Here is a 25744-nt window from a genome sequence, read left to right as displayed (position 1 = left end):
TAAGTGGTCATTCAGAGCACTTTGCCTTAATTTATGGTGCCAGAGAAAACGAAATTCGCCAGGATATACCAAAAAATTCTGAATATTAAAATTTGAACTTCTTGACTGTCCCGTATTGTGATTGGCCTACGGTTTCCAGTAGACCAATAGATCAATGATTCGCTGTGTAACAAGTTTGCAAACAGTTTGCCCTTTGAAAAAAAAATGGTGTCCTCTCTTGTTACCGCACCCCCACCCCCACCTCACCCCCATAAACTAGTTTATTCTTGTAATACAATTACTTTGTATTGATATAAAATAATGTTGGCATTTGAATATATACACTTCTTAAAAGATATTTATCATGAATAAATATACAAACAGTGAATTATGGCATTTTCACGTACATGTATAATAATGATGCACCTTTATATAGTAGTGTAGGTATAAAGTGCTCCTACTGGCAGTAGCTAGTGGGGATTTCCCTAGTAGCTCAGTTGGTAGAGCACTGGTCTCGCATACTGAGAGTCCTTGGTTTGAATCCCCCTCAGTGGATGTTAAGTTTTCTGTTACATTTGGAGCCGATGTAGGGACTGGGTGTGTTCTTAACACAAGAATACAATTATAACCCAGTTAGGACCTGTAACAGTTCAACTGCTCGTGGCCTACAGCTCTGGGACGTAGCTTCACTTGAGGGGGGGAGTATGTAGTAGTGTTGGTATAAAGTGCTCCTACTGACAGTAACTAGTGGGAATTTCCCTAGTAGCTCATACTGAGAGTCTGTGGTTTAAATCCCCTCGGTGGATGTTGATTTTTCTGTTACATTAATATTTATATTACGTTTTTTAAATATATTTTATTTAGAATTCCCTGTACACAAAGCTCACAAATGACAAGACGAGCTGTGAGGTGTTTTTCAAAGTGTTTTATGACCGGATGAAGGACGCACAGCAGGAAATCAAAAACACTGTCAGTGTGAATATGACTGACGGGGAGAACAAAATCGCTACCACCGATAAAAGTGTGAAAGGGAAGAAAGGTATGTATCTAATTAGATTGATTGCTGGGTGTGTTCAGTGGTAGTTTTTAATTCTAACAGAACCATCAGTGTCAGTTGCTCTAGTGAATAGGTGCTTTGTTCAGTTTATTGATCAGCTAGTACATTGTTTTTTGGGGTGGGTTTTTTTTATCATTGATAATAACAGATACATTCTCAAACAATACCTAGGCCCAGTGGGTGTGTGGTTGGAGAAGGGGGCCAGTTGTCTCCTAGAAAATGAAAGGGGGGGGGGGGGGGGTGAGTCCCTTTTGTCTAGCAGAAGGTGTTATATATTATTGTGCCCATGATAGGTTTTTGATTTCTCTCCCTCTCTCACCCACCTCCCACCCAGTTATCTTAGGCTGGGTATTGACATGCCAACTTATTTTTTTTATACTTTATTACTCATGTTTCACACATTTTAAATTAGTGTCAATATTAACAGAGTAAACTTGCAAAAAAAAAAGGACATTTCAACATGTTTTAGTTTTAAATGAAAGATGATTTGAAGATTGTTTGAAAGCAATATTATATTGTTCTGTAGGCTGGGGGACTAGTCAAATTCTGACAGACTAATAAATGTTTCCACTGGTACTGGTTTAGCAGACCACTAAATATATATTTTTAATGTCTACACCCGTGAGTAGGGTAATGTTATTATTGAAATGGGGGGGGGGGGGTGCGATATAGCCCACTGGTAAAGTGCTCGCTTGGTGTACGGTCTGTCTAGGATCGATCGCCATCAGTGAGCCAATTGGACTATTTTTCGTTCCAGCAACTGCACCACAACTGGTACATGTATATCAAAGGCAGGTTTCCTCTTGACTACATGTATATGTGAAATTACCAAATGTTTGACATCCAATAGCCGATGATATATATATAAATGCGCTCCCATTGTGTCGTTAAACAAAACAAACTTTTAACTTGTTATGGAAATTGAACTTGGGATTTAAGTTGTTTGAAAAATTAACATGTAAATTAAAGTTAAATATTGCAGATGTACATGTATAGAGAATTCGTCACGAGTATTTTTTAATATGGAAAATATCAACCGAGTCTATGTTAAATATTGCAGATGTACATGTATAGAGAATTCGTCACGAGTATTTTTTAATATGGAAAATATCAACCGAGTCTATGTTAAATATTGCAGATGTACATGTATAGAGAATTCGTCACGAGTATTTTTTAATATGGAAAATATCAACCGAGTCTATGTTAAATATTGCAGATGTACATGTATAGAGAATTCGTCACGGGTATTTTTTAATATGGAAAATATCAACCGAGTCTCTGTTAAATATTGCAGATGTACATGTATAGAGAATTCGTCACGGGTATTTTTTAATATGGAAAATATCAACCGAGTCTATGTTAATCGGTATTTGTCGAGGCTCTGCCGAGACAAATACCAATTAACTAGACGAAGTTGATATTTTACATATTAAAAAACACGAGTAGCGAATTCTATTTATCCTATAAGACTTCTAAAATAACATTTTAATTAAATCTTTTGTAAATCACAGTACTAAAATCCCAGCCATCGGTAATATGACGTCATCACGGTCTTGTTGGCTTGTAAGCAAATGACCCTAGAGACCTTGCAAATTTGCATACCATTATTAACCGGGTTAATAAAGTAAATTATCACATGGGTTTATGACATGGATATCATGGGTAAGTTATAGGATAAATTTCATTATTAAATTGGATATCTCTAATATCAAAATCAAATAAATGCAGTTGTTTAAGCAGACTTCAATTTGTTATATCTTGTTTGGCTTAACTGTGACTTTTCCTTTATAATTTCTTTCCAATTCAACAAATTGTTAATCATCTTTTGGGATTGGTTTAAACCTTGTACATGTGTATATAATATGTGTATTAAACCAGCTGACAGCTACATGTTATTATCAATTGTTGTTTTGTGGGGTTTTCTTACTGCTAATTAGTTGTGTATAGGTAATATCAATTAACATAGCATTGTTACATGGCATTTAAAACATTTATTGTTAAGTCTAACTGAGATGCCTAACTCAGATTTGTATTAAGTTACTGCAACATTCAATCTACAGACGCTTTACCTTCCTCACCTGCTGAATATTACGAGAAATTTTTCCCGAATCTTTCTACCGAAGGTAATGTATCCATTTGCTATGAGACAGCATTTGTAACACTGCTTCAGGGTTTCTATATTAGGACTACATCATATAATATTCTTATTAAGTTTACTGGTGTCAGGCAAAAGCACTCACTATCTGTATTGGGTTTATAGGGTACAGATCTTGGCTTTGGTTTAATATGCTCATTAAATTTATTGGTGTCAGACATATTCACAAACAAATACTATTTAATATCACTCAATTGAATATTAATTCAACAGTATCAATACCATATACATGTATTTGGAAGCTTTTACATTGAATCTTTTCACCGCTTTTCTTTACAACGTGCTGCATAATTCTTCAGTATATAAGTAGTGTTCTAAAACAGCTAACATACACTAATATTTAATCAGCCAATATCTCAAGAAATATTTGTAGGTGCAATAACACTATATTTAATTGCATGCTTTACTTTAAATGTGAATTTATCATAGTTTAACACCTAATAACTGATGTATTTTTCGTGCTGGGGTGTCATTAAACATTCATTCATTCATTCATTCATTCATTCATTCATGTTTTAAATGTGGATCATGATCATTGTGTCAGAAAAGCTGATTCAAGACTGATATTTACATACGTGTATACCTTTTGTACAAGCTAGCTTGTATATGATATAAATTAATACCACAAATATGTTTAGTCATGTGGCAGTCAAGCAAAGGATAAGAAAAGGTAAAATATATTATTGATTTGATTGATCGATTAAAAAACCACCATGATTTAACTTTGTTGACTTTTATCAACTGTTACATGAAAAACTATCATAAAAGGTATTTATGTAGTATCTCTAATAATGAAAATATTACAACAGAAAAAAGGTAATATTACATTTACATTAATCCTGTTTCTCATTTATTTTCATAGTCCTCTAGCAGGGATTCTAGATTATGGTAGCCCCACTCCTATGGCTAGTGATATTCAATGTTGGGCTAGTATATAACTACCATTGCCATGCCCAATGGCTAGTGAATTTTTTTTTGTCAGATGCTGCATTTAAGTCTTATTTTGTAAATGTGAATATCCTGCCTCTTCCTCCCCTCAAATCTAAGCGTTTTTAAGCTCTATCTTCTCCTTTACATCCAATATACATATCCAATTATTCCTATTAGTAAAATTGTGTTTACTTAAAGTACATGTAGGCCTAGTTAATTTTTAATCATGGCTAGTAAATTTTTTAAATCACTGATCTCATGGCTAGTGGATTTGTATGACAATTCTAGAATCTCTGCCTATAGTGTCTTATTATACATTACATTTGGATTAAGGTGAGTTAAATATAACAGCTAACTGTTAACCTCTGTCCTTATTAGACAACCTAGATAGCAGATAGCCCACAACAAATAGCACCAGAACAAATTTTATGTTTTATGTTACCATTTTGTATTACACTGGGGTGCCAGACACTGTTCTGTATTACCATACACTGCAGTGCCATTAAATGCCATTGTGTGTTACACTGGGGTGCCAGACACTGTTCTGTATTACCATACACTGCAGTGCCATTAAATGCCATTGTGTGTTACACTGGGGTGCCAGACACTGTTCTGTATTACCATACACTGCAGTGCCATTAAATGCCATTGTGTGTTACACTGGGGTGCCAGACACTGTTCTGTATTACCATACACTGCAGTGCCATTAAATGCCATTGTGTGTTACACTGGGGTGCCAGACACTGTTCTGTATTACCATACACTGCAGTGCCATTAAATGCCATTGTGTCTTACACTGGGGTGCCAGACACTGTTCTGTATTACCATACACTGCAGTGCCATTAAATGCCATTGTGTATTACAATGCATGAACTATTTTTTCACATGTGGGATTCATTCATTTCATTTCAACTTATTTTGGTGCTTATATCCAATTAAGGTTCAATCACACTGTCCTGGGCACACACCTCAACTATCTGGGCTGTCTGCCCGGGACAGTGGGTTAGTGGTTAGTGAGAGAGAGAAGAAGGTGTAGTGGACTTAGACGTACCCATTGAGTTGGGCAAACCCTGTACCTACCAGCCTTATACATGTGGGATACTTCTTTCTTCAGCTGATCATTGGTGCCCCACTGAATAACTTGCAGTGAATACCACAGTGTGTCAGTTTTACCACAATGTGTCAGTTTGCTGAGCTATTCTGAAAAAACTCACACTGAAATCTGAAGCATCATTTCATTATAGTTTTCTGCCAAGTACTCTTCAAATGTGCATTTTAAGTAACCTTTTAAAGGTGTCCAACTTATTTTTGCCTGTGCTTATAAAACTTTATTCAAATTTTAAATGAGATCACCTACATACAGTTTGTATGGCATTGACTCTGTTTGATTCTTTGAGTCAAGACTAAACGTTTTATGAACATGGCGCCTGGGATGACATTAGGAAAAACGTCTTTCTGTTTTTTTAGTACTTATGTACATAAACATATTATGTAATGTGTATATGAACTTGTACATACAACTACAGTTGCAGTAAACACATGCAATTTCACTAACAACAGATATCATCAACTGCCTATGTTACTCACAATCCTGTCACTATCTATATCATCTATTGCTTATATAACTTACAAATCTTGTCACTATCCTACAAAAGAGTATATATTACCTGGTTGTGTTTTCTCGTCAGCAGGTCGTGATAATGATCCTGCCGTGAGCAGTGAGCTGAGAAACCAGTTTGACGAGGCAGCCAACCAGACAAACCGAGCGTTGAGTCACGTGCGTCAGTCTCACGGGCGCACGGCGGAACCGGACATCGATGGAGTGCGACACGTGCAGCTGTTGTCGGAAGATGCGGCCGACAAGACGCAGAAAGAGCGCGACCAGAAGCTGCTGCCTCCGCAAGTGGCCATGATGAGACAGATTCTACGGTTCCTACAGCTACTGTGTGAAAACCACAACCACGATCTACAGGTAGAACTAATTTCACAACCATGATCTACAGGTAGAAACAAATATCACAACCATGATATACAGGTAGAAACAAATATCACAACCATGATATACAGGTAGAAACAAATATCACAACCATGATCTACAGGTAGAAACAAATATCACAACCATGATCTATAGGTAGAACTAATATCACAACCATGATCTATAGGTAGAAACAAATATCACAACCATGATCTATAGGTAGAAACAAATATCACAAACCTGATCTACAGCTGTTGTGTGAAAATCACAACCATGATCTACATGTAGCAAAAAAAAATACAACCAGGATCTACAGGTAGCAGGGAAATCACAACCAGGATCTACAGGTAGCAGGGAAATCACAACCAGGATTTACAGGTAGTAAAAAATATCACAACCATGATCTACAGGTCACAACCTCTTTGGAACTATATAAAAAATGTTATCTTATTTTAATATGTGCTGCAATTTTGCTGGTTTGAAATAATGTAGTCCTGGGCCCGTATTTATCAAGGAACTTAAGTTTTGACTTAAGTTTGAACTTAAGTTTTTGAAATTGACTTATCTAAGTCAAAAACTTAAGTTGGTATTCATCAAACAACTTAAGAAAAACTTAAGTAAGTCAGAGAGAAAAACTTAAGTCAGTGTTCGTTAAGGAAGTATTTCCTGTTTATAAACATCCGGTGGAACTCTTTTTTTTAAAAAGAGGTAGAAATACATTATAGGGGGGGGGGGATTAATTAAATAAATAAAAATAAGATAAGGTAATGTGCATAAAAACTAATTTTTATTATTTACCAACACATTTTATTTATTTACTTTTATTAAATTTAGAAATGTTTTCATTAATTATATTTTTTCTTGTAATAACAGCAATATTTTTCAAGGTAAACAAATAGCCTAATGTTAATTTAATTAATGTAAAAAAAAAAGTATTAAAGCAACACATCTTGCTTATAAAGACGTATAAAGTTGATAGGTAACACTTTAACTGAATAAAATATTTAATTAATGTAGTAAAGGCACACTTTTGCAAGCCAACATGTTCGGGTTTTTTCACCGGTTAACACAATTTTGCATGTCACGGCTTTATGATAAGTTTATGAACGAGCTCGTAGACTAGCTGTCTTATCAACAAAGAGCATACACATTTTCATATAAAAGCTGCAATACATACCTTATTGTAATTTATGAATCCATAATTGAAATCAATGCTTTATTTTACTATTAACGTAAACACCGAAGCGTATTTCGAATTTCCCTCCAAGTGACACCGAACACAACAATCATCATGGCTGCCAAACTACAGCTGATCCCATGACGTATTTTCAACGGTAGACTGAGTATAGTCTGTTTCACAATTAAATCATTGCTTCAATGTGATGAATGAAAACATGTATACAGTTAACAATAGACATGTTTAGTTTTCATAAATTTTCAAATTGTTGTTTGTTATTGTTTTTCTTCTCTTTTTTTGTTGTTTGTTTATTGTTGTTTGTTCTGTTTATATATATATAAGGCATGTATCTATAATATTTCACGGGGTTATTATTTTCAATGTTTTAACAGGTAGATCATAAATGAAAAAATAAATATGTGTTTACAAATCTACATTTACCATACCTTCTTCTCTCAATCTCCCTACCCTCCTTGTCATTGCCATGAAAAAAAAACCTCCTACTATCGTGACTCGAAATTGCTCTATTTCCCTATCCATAAGCTGTCCGTAGAAATAGAATATGTAGACACACACAGGGAGACGCGTAAATGGAATCTACTCAAAATTATTTGCTTAGAAAGTGAGTTTCTTGTACTACACCTTACAGATTACGGAGGGAAATTCAGAAATTATTTTACGTGATTTTCAGATTGTTTTCCATTATGACGCTGTGTTATTATATAAATAAAGACGATATCGAAATATTTGGTGTTGACGCGGACACGTTTTGTGTGTGTCCATTTATGCGGTTAACCGTACGGTTTTGCAGTTATCAGTACCAGTAACTTGTATGTTTTTGGAAATGTTTCCGTATTTACCACTACATGACCCGGTCAGAAAGAAACACCCGGACAAATGGACAAAGTCTTAAATGATATTTCATTGTGTATTGTGGGATTTTATCTGTGTATATATTCTCGCCGGCATACGCACTTGTAAGTGGACACGCAATTTAACTGTCATAACACAGAGTTTAAACAGTGTGTACTTTCTACTTTGTATACAATTTAAGTAATTAAAAAAACAATTTACACGACTGATTTTTGAGAGAGTTACACGCCCTTGTCAGCCGCATGTGACGGTTTTCGACGGTGATTACAAAATAAATGAAATTATAGTGTAATTATGTACAATATTGAAGTGGCTTAGCTTAGACTTGAGATGTAGGACGGATAATAACTGTAAATAATGCTTACTTTGAGCTACTAGTGGAGTTTTAGAAAATAATTAACTAATGTATTGTTAGTATTACCATTGTATTAGTGCTCACCAAATATTCCTCATGAGGCTCATCTCGGCCTGTATATAGTTTTAAAGTCCCTGTAGTTAGCATATATGTTTTATTGTTATTTTATGTATTGATTTGACAAATATGGATTGACACAATTTCTGCGGTGCTCCGAAGACGATAGTTGAAGAATCTACAACCAACCAATAACGGTTGTTGTTGATCACCTCATAGTATTTTAACAACTCAGATAAACAACATAGTCATGCTTTGTTGCTAGTTGACACTACAATGGATAAACTAAATAACGATGTCGTTAAATGTATACGATGACTACAATTAACATGCGTAGTAGCTTCTTCTTTTTGCTAATAGGACGGTTTTCGATAGGTCAAGGATAGTTGTTCTATTACAAACGTTTAGTTTTTTAAATATCTACACCGAAATTAAATATAAAATGTCTGCTTTTTTTTACTTTTAAAACAGTTTAAGTTTTAGTCATAATATAGTTACATGGAATGTAGTTTAGCTATAGTCCATCCCACGGGAAGCGCCATTTTCTTACTTTGGCATTTGTACTACAAGTTATTTATTTCTAAGCAAATTATTTAATTGCACATGCAAATGGGTTTTTGTTGTTTGTTATTTCCAAAACACTTTTACTTTTTTTCTTACGTCAAATCAAACTGAAATTATTTACAAAATTCATTGTTCGTGGAGGCTGGAACGGACTATAGAAATGTATGCCCAGTTGTCGTGTCGCGAGTTATACGTTGTCATAAGGCGTGCGTGCCGTTTTTGTTACACTCGAACGGATGAAACTTATATGGATTTGACTGGGATTTTGTATGAGTTAAATGGGTAAGTTTGTGGTATTAGTATTTTAAACTGTTTAACTGTAAGTGGTAAGTTTTATTATGTAAACTTTACCCCAATTTATTTTGGTAAAACAATATTGAAAATATGACCGTCACCGCTACTCTATTTCATATAAACAGGAAATAGTCTATGCATAAACAACAACAGTTTGTCACATTTTACCGTGAAATTTAAGTTGTATACTCACTTTTCCAAAAATATAATGTCAAAAATACTAGATTTTTTTCAGTGTAGACAATACCAAACGTCTGGCATCATTTTCGTTTTTCTGACTTAAGTCAGTTAGGAAAAACTTAAGTCTGCTAGGCAGGTGGCTAAAATGTTAAGTCAAAAACAGACCAAACTTAAGTCTAAGTAGGTTGATAAATATGACTTAAGTTTGTTTATGGAACTTAAGTCAAAATCGTAAAAACTTAAGTATTTTTAGCTGACTTAAGTTTCTTTTATGACTTAAGTTCCTTGATAAATACGGGCCCAGAGCTGTTTTGATCTTGAGGGACAGGATTGTAATATACTAAGCTAAAAAATAAAAGAACCCCAAGTTGATTTATGCTTTCTACAGAGGAGGTATTGCTATACTGTGAGCTGTATTTACATTCAACTACAGAACTAATATGATGATTATTCATGGCAGCCTGATAGGTCAACAGTATGTTGGTGAAATCTTATGACCTGTTTGCGTGGGGTTGTTTCGTTTTGTGTTAAATTACATTACAATATTTTTTCCTTTAGAACTTCTTACAAAAGCAGCACACAACGAAGACGTCGTTCAACCTGGTGTGTGAGACCCTCCAGTTCCTCGACTGTATCTGTGGCAGCACCTCGGGCGGCCTCGGCTTGCTCGGCCTCTACATCACTGAGGAAAACGTTGACCTCATTAACCAGGCCCTCACCAGTCTCACAGAATACTGCCAGGGGCCGTGCCACGATAATCAGGTGAGTTCAGAGAATGTGGTTAATTTAACAATACTATCAGGGGCCGTGCCATGAGAATCAGGTAAGTTAAGGTTGTGGTTGGTTTACCAATACTGCCATGGGCTGTGCCACGATAATCAGCCACGTTTATGGTGTGGCTACTTTAACAATACTGCCAGGGGCCGTGCTATGATCAGGTGAGCTAAGAGGGGGTGGTTTGTTTACCAAGACTACCATGGGCCATGCCATGATAATCAGGTGAGTTAAGGGTGTGGCTACTTTAATAATACCAGATATTAATACCAGACCAATATAATTAGGTGAATTAAGGGGTCACTATAGTGTAGCAATTATGCCAGGGGCCATGCCACAATAATCGAATGAAGTAAGGGGGATGATTAATAGTATTAACCTTTCTCACCTTTGCAGATAAAGGCAATTATGTCAAGGTAGTAACTAGGTATTTTGTATTTATTTCTGTTGACAGATGATAAGGGCTTTTTAAATTAATTTATCTTAAAAGCTATAAAAATCCCAATGTTGCGTTTAAAATCTGTAAATTTCCTCATGGGAATAAAATAACAGTGCAATTAATGGTTAATGGTGGGTTTTTTTCCAGAATGCCATTGCAACACATGAAAGCAATGGAATTGACATTATCATTGCCTTGTTGCTGAACGACATAAACCCGCTAGGTCGACAGAGGATGGATCTTGTCCTAGAGCTGAAGGTTAGTGTGCTGGATTCAACTGACTGAAATTGGTGTGGACCAGGCTTCATGCTTATAAAACTTTAAACTATTTGCTTTAAAAGTTTTACTCATGCAATTAGCATGTAGTTAAAAGTCTGAACACTTTGCTAAAATCTTGTGTCCAGACTTTAAACTTTTATAGTATTTATAATGGTTGCTGTGTTTTCTAAAACCATATTAAACTGTCTTTCGAAAAATGTTTTACCAGGTACATATTAAATTTATATTCCTTCATGGCTTTTCTTTAATTCTATGACAACATGGTAGTCAAAATGTCAGTTAGTACATGTAAGTGCATTAATTCCAGAAAACTACACAATTTCCTCAGTTTTTTCTGGTAATAATTTGTTAATTGTGAGATTACCGGTACAGTGAAACTCTTCTAAACTGGACACCCTCGGACCAAGTAAAAAGTCTGGTTTTATGAGGTATCTGGTTTAGAGAGGTTCTCTCCTGCAAAGATATTTAAAAAGAGACCATAAAAAACGTCCTGTTTTGAGTGAATTCCAGTTTACAGAGTGTCCAGTTTTGAGAAGTTTCACAGTATATCAAAGACAGTGCTATGTACTATCCCACCTATAGGAAAGTGCATATTAACGATCCCAAGTGCTGATTTATTGGTACAGTAGCATATGTGGTTGGATCATGTTTCTTCTGTACTTCCTCGACCAAGTTTTAAAAGTAATCAGTGGCATGATCAGGATCTAACATTAGGCACCAAAACCAGTCTAGTGAGTGATCAGTCACTTGCCATGTTGAACATGGCTCATAAACTAGAAACCAAATAGCTTTAACTTAAAAGGGTCGTACAAATCGGGCCAAATTTACAAAGCCTGTTTTTCACTTAAACATGTGTAACTACAGACATTTACAATGCTTAAGCACCTACTTTTAAGAAAAACAGTTTCATAAATATGTACCATCTTTTCTACTATTGTGAGAACAGTGTTTAATTGAATGATTTGTCATCTGACTTGCAGAACAATGCCTCTAAGCTGCTGTTGGCTGTGATGGAAAGTCGTCACGACAGCGAAAATGCCGAGAGAATTCTTTGTAACATGAGTCCCAAACAGCTGGTATGTTATGCAATTGATTTGGCTTATTTACATAATTAGTACATGACCTATTTAGTTTATTATTGTAAAATTGACATTTTTGACAGTCACAATACTCTTTTGTTTTATTGTATGTGTGTGTGTATTTGTGTATATACAGTCTAACCTGTGTTAAACGGCCACCAAAGAGACTATCAAAAATGACCTTTAGAGACAGGTGGCTGCTTAATACAGGTTAGTTTATAAAATGTTACTCAAATTGGGAGAATAAAAATGTGGCCTTTTATTCAGGTGGCTGTTTAATGCAGGTGCCCACGAGAGCAGGTTTGATTGTATGTGCGTGTTTGTAAGTCAGGGTGTGGGTGATTTTGTTTTGGGGGTGGTGACTAGTAATGTGTGTATTCTGTGATTCAGGGCGAGACGTAGCCCAGTGGTAAAGCGTTACCTGATGCACGGACGGTCTAGGATCGATCCCTATCAGTGGACCCATTGGGCTATTTCTCATTTCAGCCAGTGCAACACAACTGGTGTATCAAAGGCTGTGGCATGTGCTGTCCTGTCTGTGGGAAAGTGCATATAAAAGATCCCTTGCTGCATTAGGAAAAATGTAGCAGGTTTCCTATGATGACTGTCAGAATTGCCAAATGTTTGACATCCAATAGCCGCTGATTAATTAATCAGTGTGCTCCAATGTGTCATTAAACAAAACAAACTTTAACTGTGTGATTCAGGTGGATGTTGCCAAGCAGGCGTTCCACTCAGAAGATGTTGCAGAGGATGAGAACGGAGACGAAGAAAGAGAAGCATCACCTAAAGCTGTTGGTCACAACATATTTATCTTAGCTCACCAGGTACATCTGTGTTAATTCTGTAGTTATCTACCCTTTATTTAACTGGATAAATTTTTGACAAAGTCCATTTTGAGTGGGTACAAGTTTATGATTTTTACTCACCTATATTCACTTAAATGTTTTATAAATACATAAAATAAAGCTTGTATTTTAATTGGTAAGTATTATTTTCGTGGGTTTTTTGTAATTTTTATATTTTAGATCAGTAGGCAAAAAATAGAAAAAGTTGTATGGCCAGTATTCCCGATAATAGTGATTTTCTGACCAGAATGGGGTTTTTTCAATTATCTACGATTCATATCCCAATATTTGGTGATTTTCATTGCTGGTAAAATGATCAAATTTATTATCAAATTAGCTGTCAAAATCAGCTATTGATCCCTGAAAATGACAGTGACATGCCGACATTATTTTCAAGCAAAAATACTTGCCGAAAACCAAGGTATTTTCCATTAAAAAACAACAACAAAAAGCTACCATGCTGTCAAATAAACTGTTTCCTGTTAAGAAAATATGTTTCTGGTGAGTGTTGTGTGCAAAACGAGATATCAGAAGGCTAACAGAGGGTCCCTGAAAGCCGTCAGTCACAACATATTTATTTTAGCTCTCCAGATACATCTATGTTAATTCTGTGGTTATCTAGTTACTAGTTATCTAGTTATCATTACCTAAATCATGGATTACCAAGTACATCTATCTTTATTATGTAGTTATCTAATGGTGGGGGTTGGACAATTCAGTATTCATCTAATGGAGAATTGAGACGTAGCTTAGTGGTCAAGTACTGCAGTTTTAGGTATAGTTTTATCATGTAGCCACACAGATCAAGTTTCATTTTATGGTCCATGAACTTAGGAGATATGAAAATTTGTTGGGCCAGGGCCCCGTTTCACGAAGCGATCTTAGCCCTAAGATTACCGTAAGCTTATAGCTACCTTATGCACTTAAGTTGATCTTAGGGCTAAGATCGCTTTGTGGAACGGGGCCCTGGTAGGTAACATGTATTGCTATAGCAGTGTTTTCTGAATGCTTGTTTTACATATCAATATAGTGACATTTTGATTTGGTTTTCACTCGAACATCTAATCTATTATATATTCTCATCTCTGTGTTCAGCTTTCCCTGCACAGCAAGGAGTTGTCAGATCTACTGAAGCCAAGTGGAACTGACCTGTATGGAGACCAGGCTCTGGAATATTACGCAAAGCACACTGCACAGATTGAGGTGGGTAGTCAAGTAATGTAGGTGTAGCAACTTGTACTGTAAAAGATCCCTTGCTGCTATTGAGAAAAGAGTAGTCTATGTGGTAGCAGTGGGTTTCATCTCTCACTCCACATCAAGTGTTGAACTATCCACATGGTAGACCCCACATAGCCACATTTTAACATGTGTTGAGGTGTCTTTAAGCAAACTTTCCTTTCCTTTCCTTTCTTACTATTAAATTATGACCAATGCTTGTTGACTGGTGTGTTAAAGCCAGGGTTGGAGTTTTCGGGGGTTTCGAATGAAGCGCCTAAAATTATCAGAATTATATAAATTTGTTCCACTTTAAAGTGTTCACCTTCCCCCTCAAACTGAATCTAAATGTGAAATAAACCTGTTTCCTATGTACATACATATATAGAGGGGTCAAAGCTGAAGCTCCTTCAATTCCCTGTTTGTTATTAATATTGGACCTGGATGAAGTTCAGTCATTAGATTACATGTATTAGTTGTTTTAAGATAATCACTTTTAATAGACCCATGTTCCATTGCTACTGGTTCACCAAGGGTGTATTCTGTTTTAATGTGTCTATTAAACTTATGTATGCAGAAAAAGAATAGTGAGTTTGACAGCAGTGGACTTTTTCTCCAGCACTGTACACCAAGCATAAACATGATGGTGTTGTATGTTATATAATAATACTGACAAAACAGCGTAAGTTCTGTGTTACATTTTGTACATTACTTTAATTCCTTATTCAGATTGTGCGACAAGATCGGACGATGGAGCGGATTGTGTTTCCAATCCCAGAAATCTGTGCATACCTTACGGAGGAGAGCAAGGTGAAGATGTTCAACTCGGCTGAGCGTGACGAGCAGGGCTCGAAAATCCCATACTTCTTCGAGACCCACGAAGAGCTGTACGCAGAGATGAAGTGGCAGAAAATGTTGAGAGGTAGTTAACAGTTTTAATACTGCTAACAGCTGCACCTAGCTGGAAAAACAACGAGTATGAAAGATACACCTAGCCTGAATAACAACTTGTATTGGGGGTGGGGGGTGTGGGGGGTATATCTAGCCTGAATAACAACTTCTATGGGGGGGGGGGGGGTATATCTAGCCTGAATAACAACTTGTATGGGGTTACATCTAGCCAGGAAAACAACTGATATTAAAGGTATACCAAACATTAAAAAAAACACATCTTGTTTGAGGGGTACACCAAGACTAAAAAGCAAATGATGTGGGGTTGGGTATGGAGAGCTGTATGCGGAAATGCAGTGTCAGATAATTAGACATTGGTATGCACTTTTATGCTACTGGTATGGACATGGCTGTACAGGTACCTAATGAAAAATAATTAGTCGTTGGGGAAGTAAAAACATAAGAACTAACAGTACAGTAATATATTAGTTCTTCTCCAGCTAGATAAAAAGGAATACATTTCATATTTTTGTTGTTAAAGAGTTCAAATAGATTTATGTTAGATACCAACAGGTAGTATCAGAAAAACAGGCTACTGTTATCATGTGCCAATCGGCTGCCAGTTATCATGTGGTCAATAGTAGTAATGTGTTATGTTGTGTGTGCCTGACGACCATTATTTGAACTTGCAGCCAACCACCTTCTGTTCTGGTTCAGCAGTAACATGTTGCTGTGGGGCAGCATCTCGTTCAACTTCGCTCTCATCATCAACCTCCTCGTCGCCTTCTTCTACCCCTTCGCAGACTCCAACAAAGGTTTGTTCTAATCTTAATTGGACTCTAATAAAGGTTTCTTGTCATCTTATTAATGTCAGACGTGTCAGTAGTCTCTAATAAAGGTTTCTTGTCATCTTATTAATGTCAGACGTGTCAGTAGTGGGCAGCGTGAGTAGCGTGAGTGTCTGGTACATGTTGAAATTAAACATAAAATAATAATTGAACATGATCATTTTTGATGTTATGGAAATATAACAATCAAACTCTTTGATTATTTACTTATTTCTGCACACCTAATTAATACACGCTCTGCCATTATATACAAATGTTTTTTTATATGGCATCAGACATAAGAACCAAAGAGGTACATGTATTTAGAGAGGAAACCCTCTGTAAGTTTTTTTTTTTTACGCACATTGTGAAACACTAGCTGGAACGAGAAATAACCCAATGGGCCCACTGACTAGGAGCAATCCTACACCAGTCTTGCATGAAGCGAGCACTCTACCATTGGTCTACGACCTGCCCCGTCAATATTTGATTATTGATGACCTTGTCTGTCAAGTAGCCATTGTTTTAAGTTCCATCATACTGTTCTTTTAAATCAGTTTATGTACCTTCTGTTTTTAATACATACATACATGTCTGATGAAATGTATTTGTTTTTGTATGACATTTTGATGTGTGTGGTTTCAGAGTTGGACCCGCGTTTGTCTGGCCTGGTATGGACCGCCATGTTGGTGTCACTGGCGATTGTGATCACCATTCCACGGCCGGCAGGAATCAGAACTCTGATCGTGTCCACCATTCTCAGACTGATCTTCTCTGTCGGCCTCGGACCCACACTCTGGCTGCTGGGAAGTCTAAATGTAAGCATCACCATCACTGTAGAGGAGAACATTTAAAACATTCTGTGATGTTATATCAGCATTTGTTTCTCGCCTTTACAAACCAAAAAGACGAGATATAGGCATTACGTTTAGCTAATTGGTATAATTTCCACGTTTACCTCCACCTCTTACTAAATATAAGACCTATAGTCCATCCCATCATTCTATAAAAATATTTTTGTAAATAATTTCAGTTTGGTTTGACGTAAGAAGAAAAGTAAAAATGTTTTGGAAATAACAAAAAAATACTATTTTTGTGTGCACTTTAGAAAACAATCAGCTCTGGGAAAAAATAACTTGTAGTTAATTCCATAGTATGAAAAATGTGTTCACTGTGGGATGGACTATAGATCAATAACAGATGGTTAATAGTTTTATGTGTGGATGTTCATCACAATGCATGGGAAAAAAATATTAAATTAACATTTTAATAGGTGGGTTTTTTAAAAAGTTTATTGTTGTTATTTTAGTAGTGGTAGTAGTAGTAGTAGTAGCAAGCTATTTACAGTTTTAAAAAAAGTTGAATCATACATATCAAAATGTTATATTAAAAATCTCAATGCATTTTTATAAAATCTTTCTTTGAATTGATGTTTACTTGTATCGAAATATTGTTCTTGTTTCTGTTTGCAGGTAATAAACAAATTTGTGTTCCTCATCAGTTTAATGGGTAACCGGGGCACGTTCACAAAACCACTGCATACAATTCTCACCGACTTCGAAGTGATGTATCATGTTTGTTACCTTCTACTCTGTATTCTTGGACTGTGCGTCCATGAATTCTTTTATAGTCTTCTGGTGAGTTTAATGATTTCCTATTGTACAAATGTATTTTATATAGCATCTCCTACCTAAACATTTATCAAAGACTTAAATAGTGCCTCATTACTTATATACAAATATTATTCATTGAGGTCATTTGGTTTATAATAGCAGACCATAGGAACAATATCAGGAGTGGGGTTCACAATCTCTAACGTGTGGGCAACTCTCTCTTGTGGGAGGGGGCATAAGCTTATTTATATACAGTAGGACAAAAACAATTGTACATTTTCACCCTAGGGGGGAGTGGGCAGGAGTCAATTTCAAAAAACATTGTAAGTTTATGTGTGCAATTACCAGTTATACCTGTCCTACATTTACAACTGTCAGGCATGTATGTCACGCAAACATTACATCATTACGGAAGATGGGGCATTAAAATGATGAAAAAAAGTTATACTTCAGAATATATTAGTGGTACTGTTTGTAGTAATCCGAATTGTGGTTTAGTCGTAGATTTACATTTACATGTAAACCTAGGTTTACAATGTTTTGTGAAATTGGTCCCTGAATAGTATCATTATTTGTGTATTACATACAGTATTAAACACAGTTCTTTAATTGTAACTTGGGGTTGTCATGATTGTTCAATCAATGTGCTCTAGTGGTGCTGTTAAACAAAACACTGTTATTTGTGTATTACATGTACAGTACCATGCTTTGTAACTAAGAATCATACTGATGTACTTATCTTCATTTGATACCTAATAGCCAATCTCTATTCATGTGCTGCGGTGACAATCAGGGCTAGCTCAGGGTGAACCAAATATTTCGCCAAATTATCTGTTAAACTTCAAAAATTTCTGAAATCAACAGTTATTTTCTTTAAAATGTCAATTATTACATGGAATTATTTCGCCAGATTAAAATAAAATTCGCCAACTGCTTTCAAAATTCGCAATTGGCGAATTTGGCGAATGCCAGAGCTAGCCCTGGGTGTCATTAACAATATATTTATTCATTGTAACGTAGAGTTGTCATGATTGATTAATTAATATGCTCTAGTGGTGTCGCTAAACAAAACAAACTTTAACTTTTATTTGTGTATTACGTGTGAAATACATTGCTTTGTAACTTAGAGTTGTCATGATTAATCGATATGCTCTAGTGCTGTCCCTTAAACAAAACAAACTGTGACTGTTGTAGTTGCTTGACGTGGTGTACCGTGAGGAGACTCTACTGAACGTGATCCGGTCGGTGACACGCAACGGCCGCTCCATCGTGCTGACCGCCGTGTTGGCCGTCATCCTCATCTACCTCTTCTCCATTATCGGCTTTATGTTCTTCCGCAACGACTTCGTCATGGAGGTCGAACCCGTCCTCAGCCTCTCCGACCATAGCAGTGAGTAGGAGTTGATGCTTAGATATTAATTCTTGCATTAGTTAAAAATAGGCAGTTATTACCTCTATGGTCAAAGTGATACGTCCCACTAGAATGCCAAGTGGGACGTAATACTTTTCACATCACACGATAACGTCATCGATTGGCGTACTACAACCTGTTACAGGAACGTAAACGAAATGAGATGAGTGATATAAATTAAGATCGATTATGGGTAATAAATAAGACATTAAACTTGCTACCAGTTCGTATCATGTTTATGTCCCTCGTGAAATAATTTTCATTGTTTAACATTTCGCTAAAGCTAAAGCTCGTAACAATTGAAAATTAATTCACTCGGGATATAAACATGATACGAAATGAAAGCTTATTTAATATCCTACATGCTAAAATGGTTAGTATCACTGTACTAATTCAAGGGCGTAGGCTGGGTAGGCTCAGGGGGTTCGAACGAACCCCTCTGCTGAAGCAAATGGTCCGCTTTCAGAACTAAAACATACAGGTTTATACATATGGTGGTGCAAAAACAAAATAGAAAAAGGGTCCACTTGGTTCATATTTAACACATCCCCCCCCCCCCACCCCCCAGGTCCAGATCACACTACGCCTCTGTAATTAGTTTTAATTTAATAATTAATATTTATGTATCAGTTGAGTATTATGCATTGTAACAAAGGCATGAGCGACTGCTGTTCTGTCTTTGAAAATGCCTTTGGCATTAGTGGGTTTCACATATATGTGAAATGGGTTTGGCACTTATAAAGCTTGGTATGTGCTGTTTTAATTATATGTGGGTTTCTTCTGTAACTTTAGACTAAGAGTTACAATGACCATATGTTAAACCTATAACAGCCAGAGATTAAGCAATATGCTTGGGTGTTTTTAAAGAAGAATTCCTTTTCTTTTTAATACAATTTTATACTGTAACCTGTCATCTCACCTGTCTGTATTAATTGCTTTCACCAAAAGCACACTTGGTTCAAACTGTCTAACAACTAATACAGCTAGTTTCCCTCCTTCCTACCTTTGTACCTTTCCTTTCTTTTTAATACAATTTTATACTGTAACCTGTCATCTCACCTGTCTGTATTAATTGCTTTCACCAAAAGCACACTTGTCTGTTAATTGCTTTCACCAAAAGCACACTTGGTTCAAACTGTCTAACAACTAATACAGCTAGTTTCCCTCCTTCCTACCTTTGTACCTTTCCTTTCTTTTTCTTTGTTTTTGGATGCAGTTAGGGGGGAGAGTGTATTGTTGTTTTGTTTGGGGTTTTTTGAGGAGGGATTGTTTTAGTTTTTTTCCCTTTCACTTGCTGTTTAAAACTTACGTTAATAAAACTTGAAAACATCCTTTAATACATTTTCGGCTGGAGTCACGTATTAAAAGCCTGTTTTGACCATGCATCCAAACCTGTATATTAATTGTCAGTACTACATTTATTTTTGTTGTTTTTTTGCAGATGCCACAAAAGTGAATGCGAGTGACAAAGCGACGTGTACTGCGGGTGAAGAGAACTGTACCGTCACGGAATCTCTCGTCAGTCAGCTGCTTCGAGTGGGAGGAGGTGAACAACACTTGTTATTAATAGCCGTATTGAAATAATCAATAATGGTGTTCCAGTGAGCAATTATAACTGAGAAATTGATCTTTTAGATTCTGGCAATGTGATAATTGATTATGAAATCTGGAATCAATTATTTTAAAAACTAGTTATTCTTACAGTTTAGATGATGAAATATATATCATATCTACTTGTTTTTTCCTTTTGTATGTAAACAAAACAGATAATGAATATTAAGTATCATCAGAATAATTCATATCCTTCCTAAATTCATACATGCTAATTGATTTTATAATCAAAACTTGATCAGCTGGTGCAGACTGATAACACTGGTGATTGATGATGGTATTTCAACCAGTTCTAATACTAACTGTTGTTGTTGTTCAGCTGCTTTGAATTCATAGGGAAGGTAATAATAATATTATTGAGTTACTGGACTAGTAATATAGGTTTTACTAGTCCCCTAAGTGTCCAACCAGAAAGAACTATACACATGTAGGTTGTTTCTGTATGATGGTCCATCAATCTCACATATTGGTTTTTCGGGACATGGTGTATAAGTTTTCTGTTCACATTACAAAAGCATTGTTATGACATATGGTGTATATATTTTGTTTTCACAGAGTCACTACAGCTGTCTGAAAGAGTTGAGACTGAAGAAGGGAAGCAGCGAGCGTGTGACTCTCTCATCATGTGTATCGTCACCTCCCTCAATCAGGGTCTGCGGAACGGCGGAGGTATCGGGGACGTTCTCCGCCGGCCAAGTAGTCAGGTAATCTTTTACAGCTGTATAACTGTTCATGGAACTTGTTATAGATATGTCTTAGCCCCACTCATACAACGTTTGCGTATTTTGTACGTAATATTAACACCAAGTATGCAAATATGTATTATTAAATTTTGTATGCAAAAACAAAATTAGTAAAAATAAATATGTCAATGAAATGTCCAAATTGAATTTGTAAACAAAAATCAAATTGTAAGAGAACAATATGGACAGGTTTATTAGTATCTTCATCACAAACATTTCCAACAGGTTTTCACAGATGTGTTATTGGCATTGTGTTTGACAGTTTGTCTATTTATTTTGTGTTTCAGGAACCACTGTATGCTGCACGGATTGTGTACGATCTTCTCTTCTTCTTCATCATCATCATTATCGTCCTCAACCTCATTTTTGGTGTCATCATCGACACATTCGCTGATCTCAGAAGTGAAAAACAGACTAAGGACGAGATTCTTCGCAACTCCTGTTTTATTTGTGGTAATCTTAAAATTAAATTTACATTTTTCTGATATTCTATGCCTCAGATTGTTGTGTATTGTAACAAAATTTAGCCCAAATTTTTCTAGTTCATTTGTTGAATTTGTTTTTTTTAAATTGAGGTTATCTTTTTTTTCTGGCTTACTTTTTATTTCATGAATTGTAGCTTTTATACTACATTTATTATTAAACACTAAATTTATAGCATTCATTTGTTATTAAACACTAAATTTATAGCGTATCTAAAAAGGTTTTCATAAATGTTATATAACAGCAGGAATCCAGAGTTATTTGTAGTTGACTTTGTTAAAACTGAAGAGAAAGAAATACTCTGTTTTTGTGTGGAATTCTGGGTCTTGTTTTACAAAGCAATCTTAGTGCTGAAATTACCTTAAGGGCACAAGGTAGTTAGACACATAAGGTGATGTTAGGACTAGGATTGCTTCGTAAAATAGCCCTGGATATTAACATTGCCCAAAACTGTCCAGGTCAAAGTAAACCCTCCTTTTCAAGACTGCAAAATTTTGTGGAATTTAGTTTTTTCCAGTGTCATCTGGGTATATTCACAAATATGTGTTATCTAGAGGGATTATTTTTCTTTTGTAGTTTCTGTTATAACTCAACAATTGCTTCTCTATATAAACTAAATTTTGTTAATTCAAGTTAGTTACAAGCCTATATGTTTTGTAATTTTGATGTATTTTTTGTTTCTCAGGATCTGAGCGGAAGCTGTTTGATAACCGTACGACCTCGTTTGAGGAACACATTCGCTCAGAGCACAACATGTGGCACTATCTCTACTTCATCATCCTCGTGAAGGTCAAGGACCCCACGGAGTTCACAGGTCCAGAGAGCTATGTGTATTCCTTAACAAATGTAAGAAAGCAGTACTTGAGCTAAACATTTGTGTAATTATGGATAAAGTTTGAATTTCATGAGAATTTGGGCGAGACGTAGCCCAGTGGTAAAGCGCACGCTTGATGTGTGGTAGGTTTGGGATGGATCCCTGTCAGTGGGCCCATTTGGTCTGCCTAAACTAATTGCTCAGTGTTTACTATCCCATCATAAACTCATAATTAACAAGCTTGTACATGTTGTAAGAGACATCGTCTTTCTCACATAGGTACTCGCTCCAGCCAGTGCACCATGACTGGTACATCAAGGCCATGGTATGTGCTATCCTGTCTATGGGATGGTGCATATAAAAGATCCCTTGCTGCTAATCAAAAAGAGTAGCCCATGAAGTGGCGACAGCAGGTTTCCTCCCTCAATATCTGTGTGGTCCTTAACCATATGTCCGACGCCATATAACCATAAATAAAATGTGTTGAGTGCGTCATTAATTAAACCATTTCCTTCCTTCATGAGAATTTGCCCATTTTTGATCAAGTTGGGGCCCTTGAACTTAAGGTCGACGACAGTCATTCTTCGCACCCTTGTTTTGGCTTCGTACACAATAAATATAATATTTTCTATTGTAGTTTCACTAGAATTCTATATATCGTAAATAGTACAATTTCTTTACAAGATTTTCTTCAAATACATTCAGATGCATTAGTAATGTTCAAACAAACAAAATTCAATAGCAATTTTGCATTGGAATTTTTCCAGTGTTCTTAAAACGGAAATGTCATGTACTTGGTTTATGGTTATTGTAAGGAGATGCAAAGTGACGTCATTGGAATACTGATGTCATTCAGATTAAAAATTAGCTGTATTATTACAATTCTTTGCCACATTAAAATAATAACTGATCTACTAACCTAGACACCTGTCAAAATTCTATAACGAGCAGACAACAGCATTTACAGGTCATTTTGTTTTTATTTTTCATAATTCTGGACAAAGTATAAAGTTATGTTTTAAAGTATGAAAGAAATAAAAAGTACATTTTGTCGAATATATCATATCAAAATATTACTGTTGGATATCTTATATTTATTGTTTATGAAGCCAAACCAAAGGAGCGAAACGTGACAGACTTTTTTTTGCCTAAACAGTCCTCTCAGAGTGCTTGTTTAGGTATGATATATACCCCTGTAGCCGTCTGCTGTTTTTAAGATTTCAGCTTTTATTTATATATTGGCATTACATCATTTCAACTTTTATTTGTAAATTGTTATCATCTTTACTCATTGCTTTAGGAGAAAATTCTCGACTGGTTTCCACGGATGCGAGCAATGTCGTTGACAGCAGATGAGGGAGAGTCAGAGCAGAATGAATTCCGCAATCTACAGCAGCAGCTCGACAACACCAACAGACTGGTGATAACTCTATCACAGCAGCTCACCGATCTCAAAGAACAGGTGTGTAATAAATCTACTATTGCCCTAGTGTAGTTCACAACACCAACAGACTGGTGATAACTGTCACAGCAGCTCTCCGATCTCAAACAACAGGTGTGTAATAAATCTACTATTACCCTAGTGTAGTTCACAACACCAACAGACTGGTAATAGCTTTGTCTCAGCAGCTGTCTGATCTCAAAGAACAGGTGTGTAATAAATCTACTATTACCCTAGTGTAGTTCACAACACCAACAGACTGGTTATAACTCTATCACAGCAGCTCTCCGATCTCAAACAACAGGTGTGTAATAAATCTACTATTGCCCTAGTGTAGTTCACAACACCAACAGACTGGTGATAACTGTCACAGCAGCTCTCCGATCTCAAAGAACAGGTGTATAATAAATCTACTATTACCCTAGTGTAGTTCACAACACCAACAGACTGGTGATAACTGTCACAGCAGCTCTCCGATCTCAAAGAACAGGTGTGTAATAAATCAACTATTGCCCTAGTGTAGTTCACAACACCAACAGACTGGTGATAGCTTTGTCTCAGCAGCTCTCCGATCTCAAAGAACAGGTGTGTAATAAATCTACTATTACCCTAGTATAGTTCACAACACCAACAGACTGGTGATAACTGTCACAGCAGCTCTCCGATCTCAAAGAACAGGTGTGTAATAAATCGACTATTGCCCTAGTGTAGTTCACAATACCAACAGACTGGTGATAGCTTTGTCTCAGCAGCTCTCCGATCTCAAAGAACAGGTGTGTAATAAATCTACTATTACCCTAGTGTAGTTCACAACATTATCAGACTGGTGTTAGCTCTGTCACATCAGCTGTCAGATCTCAAAGAATAGGTGCATAATAAATATAATGTTCTGCTGTCAGATCTCAAAGGATGGGTGTGTAGTAAATTCAATATTGCCCTAGTGTAGATCACAACACTAACAGACTGGTGTTAGCTCTGACACAGCAGCTGTCAGATCTCAAAGAACAGATGCATAATAAATATAATATGGTTCTGCTGTCAGATCTCAAAGAATGGGTATGTAATAAATTTAATATTGCCCTAGATTAGTTCACAACACCAACAGATTGGTGTTAACTCTTGTCACAACGGCTGTCAGATCTCAAAGAACAGGTGTGTAATTAATCTAATATTGATTTACTGTCATATCTCAAAAAACAGGTGTGTAATAAATATAATATTGTTCTCTGTGAGATCTCAAAGAACAGGTATATAATAAATCTAATATGACTCTGGTGCAGTTCATAACCCCAACAGACTGGTGTTAACTGTCACAACAGCTGTCAGATCTCAACAATGTGTGTAATAAATATAATATTGTACATCTATCAGATGTGTAAAAAATCTAATATTGATCTGCTGTCGGATCTCAAAGAACAGGTGTGTAATAAATATAATATTGCCCTGCTGTCAGATCTCAAAGAACAGGTGGGTAATAAATTTAATATTGCAATAGCCCATTAAAGAACAAGTGTATAATAAATCTAATATTGTTCTACTGTAGTGATCAAAGTGTAAAATAAAACAATATTCTATGTTTTACAATACAAACAGACTGATATTAATAGGTGTCTGATCTCAAATGACACGTGTGTAATAACACTGATATACAGTATTTCCCTAATGTGAATAGGAGGTGTT

The 25744-nt window shown here is 36.0% G+C and overlaps 1 protein-coding gene across 10 annotated transcripts in view; it reads left to right on the top strand.

The window, feature by feature from the left end:
* Positions 1-25744, top strand: part of LOC121367544 (inositol 1,4,5-trisphosphate receptor type 1-like) — a 150958-nt gene that overhangs the window by 120888 nt on the left and 4326 nt on the right. For 8 of the 10 annotated variants that reach the window (XM_041491792.1, XM_041491794.1, XM_041491793.1 and 5 more), the window contains 18 exons: positions 844-1018; positions 3097-3159; positions 5813-6093; positions 10155-10358; positions 10957-11067; positions 12069-12164; positions 12875-12994; positions 14111-14218; positions 14960-15152; positions 15814-15936; positions 16594-16766; positions 17421-17585; positions 18756-18951; positions 20414-20518; positions 21139-21287; positions 21614-21779; positions 22495-22655; positions 23924-24085. In XM_041491792.1, coding sequence (XP_041347726.1) covers positions 844-1018; positions 3097-3159; positions 5813-6093; positions 10155-10358; positions 10957-11067; positions 12069-12164; positions 12875-12994; positions 14111-14218; positions 14960-15152; positions 15814-15936; positions 16594-16766; positions 17421-17585; positions 18756-18951; positions 20414-20518; positions 21139-21287; positions 21614-21779; positions 22495-22655; positions 23924-24085 — 2751 coding nt within the window. Of the gene's footprint in view, positions 1-843; positions 1019-3096; positions 3160-5809; positions 6094-10154; positions 10359-10956; positions 11068-12068; positions 12165-12874; positions 12995-14110; positions 14219-14959; positions 15153-15813; positions 15937-16593; positions 16767-17420; positions 17586-18755; positions 18952-20413; positions 20519-21138; positions 21288-21613; positions 21780-22494; positions 22656-23923; positions 24086-25744 lie in introns of all 10 variants that reach the window. The other 2 variants (XM_041491790.1, XM_041491789.1) reach the window with 2 other exon arrangements.

This window comes from Gigantopelta aegis, chromosome 3, assembly GCF_016097555.1.
Source record: "Gigantopelta aegis isolate Gae_Host chromosome 3, Gae_host_genome, whole genome shotgun sequence".
In the NCBI taxonomy this organism is placed as follows: Eukaryota; Metazoa; Mollusca; class Gastropoda; order Neomphalida; family Peltospiridae; genus Gigantopelta; species Gigantopelta aegis.
The sequence above is the reverse complement of the archived record's forward strand: the minus strand, read 5'-3'. Positions and strand labels throughout refer to the sequence as shown.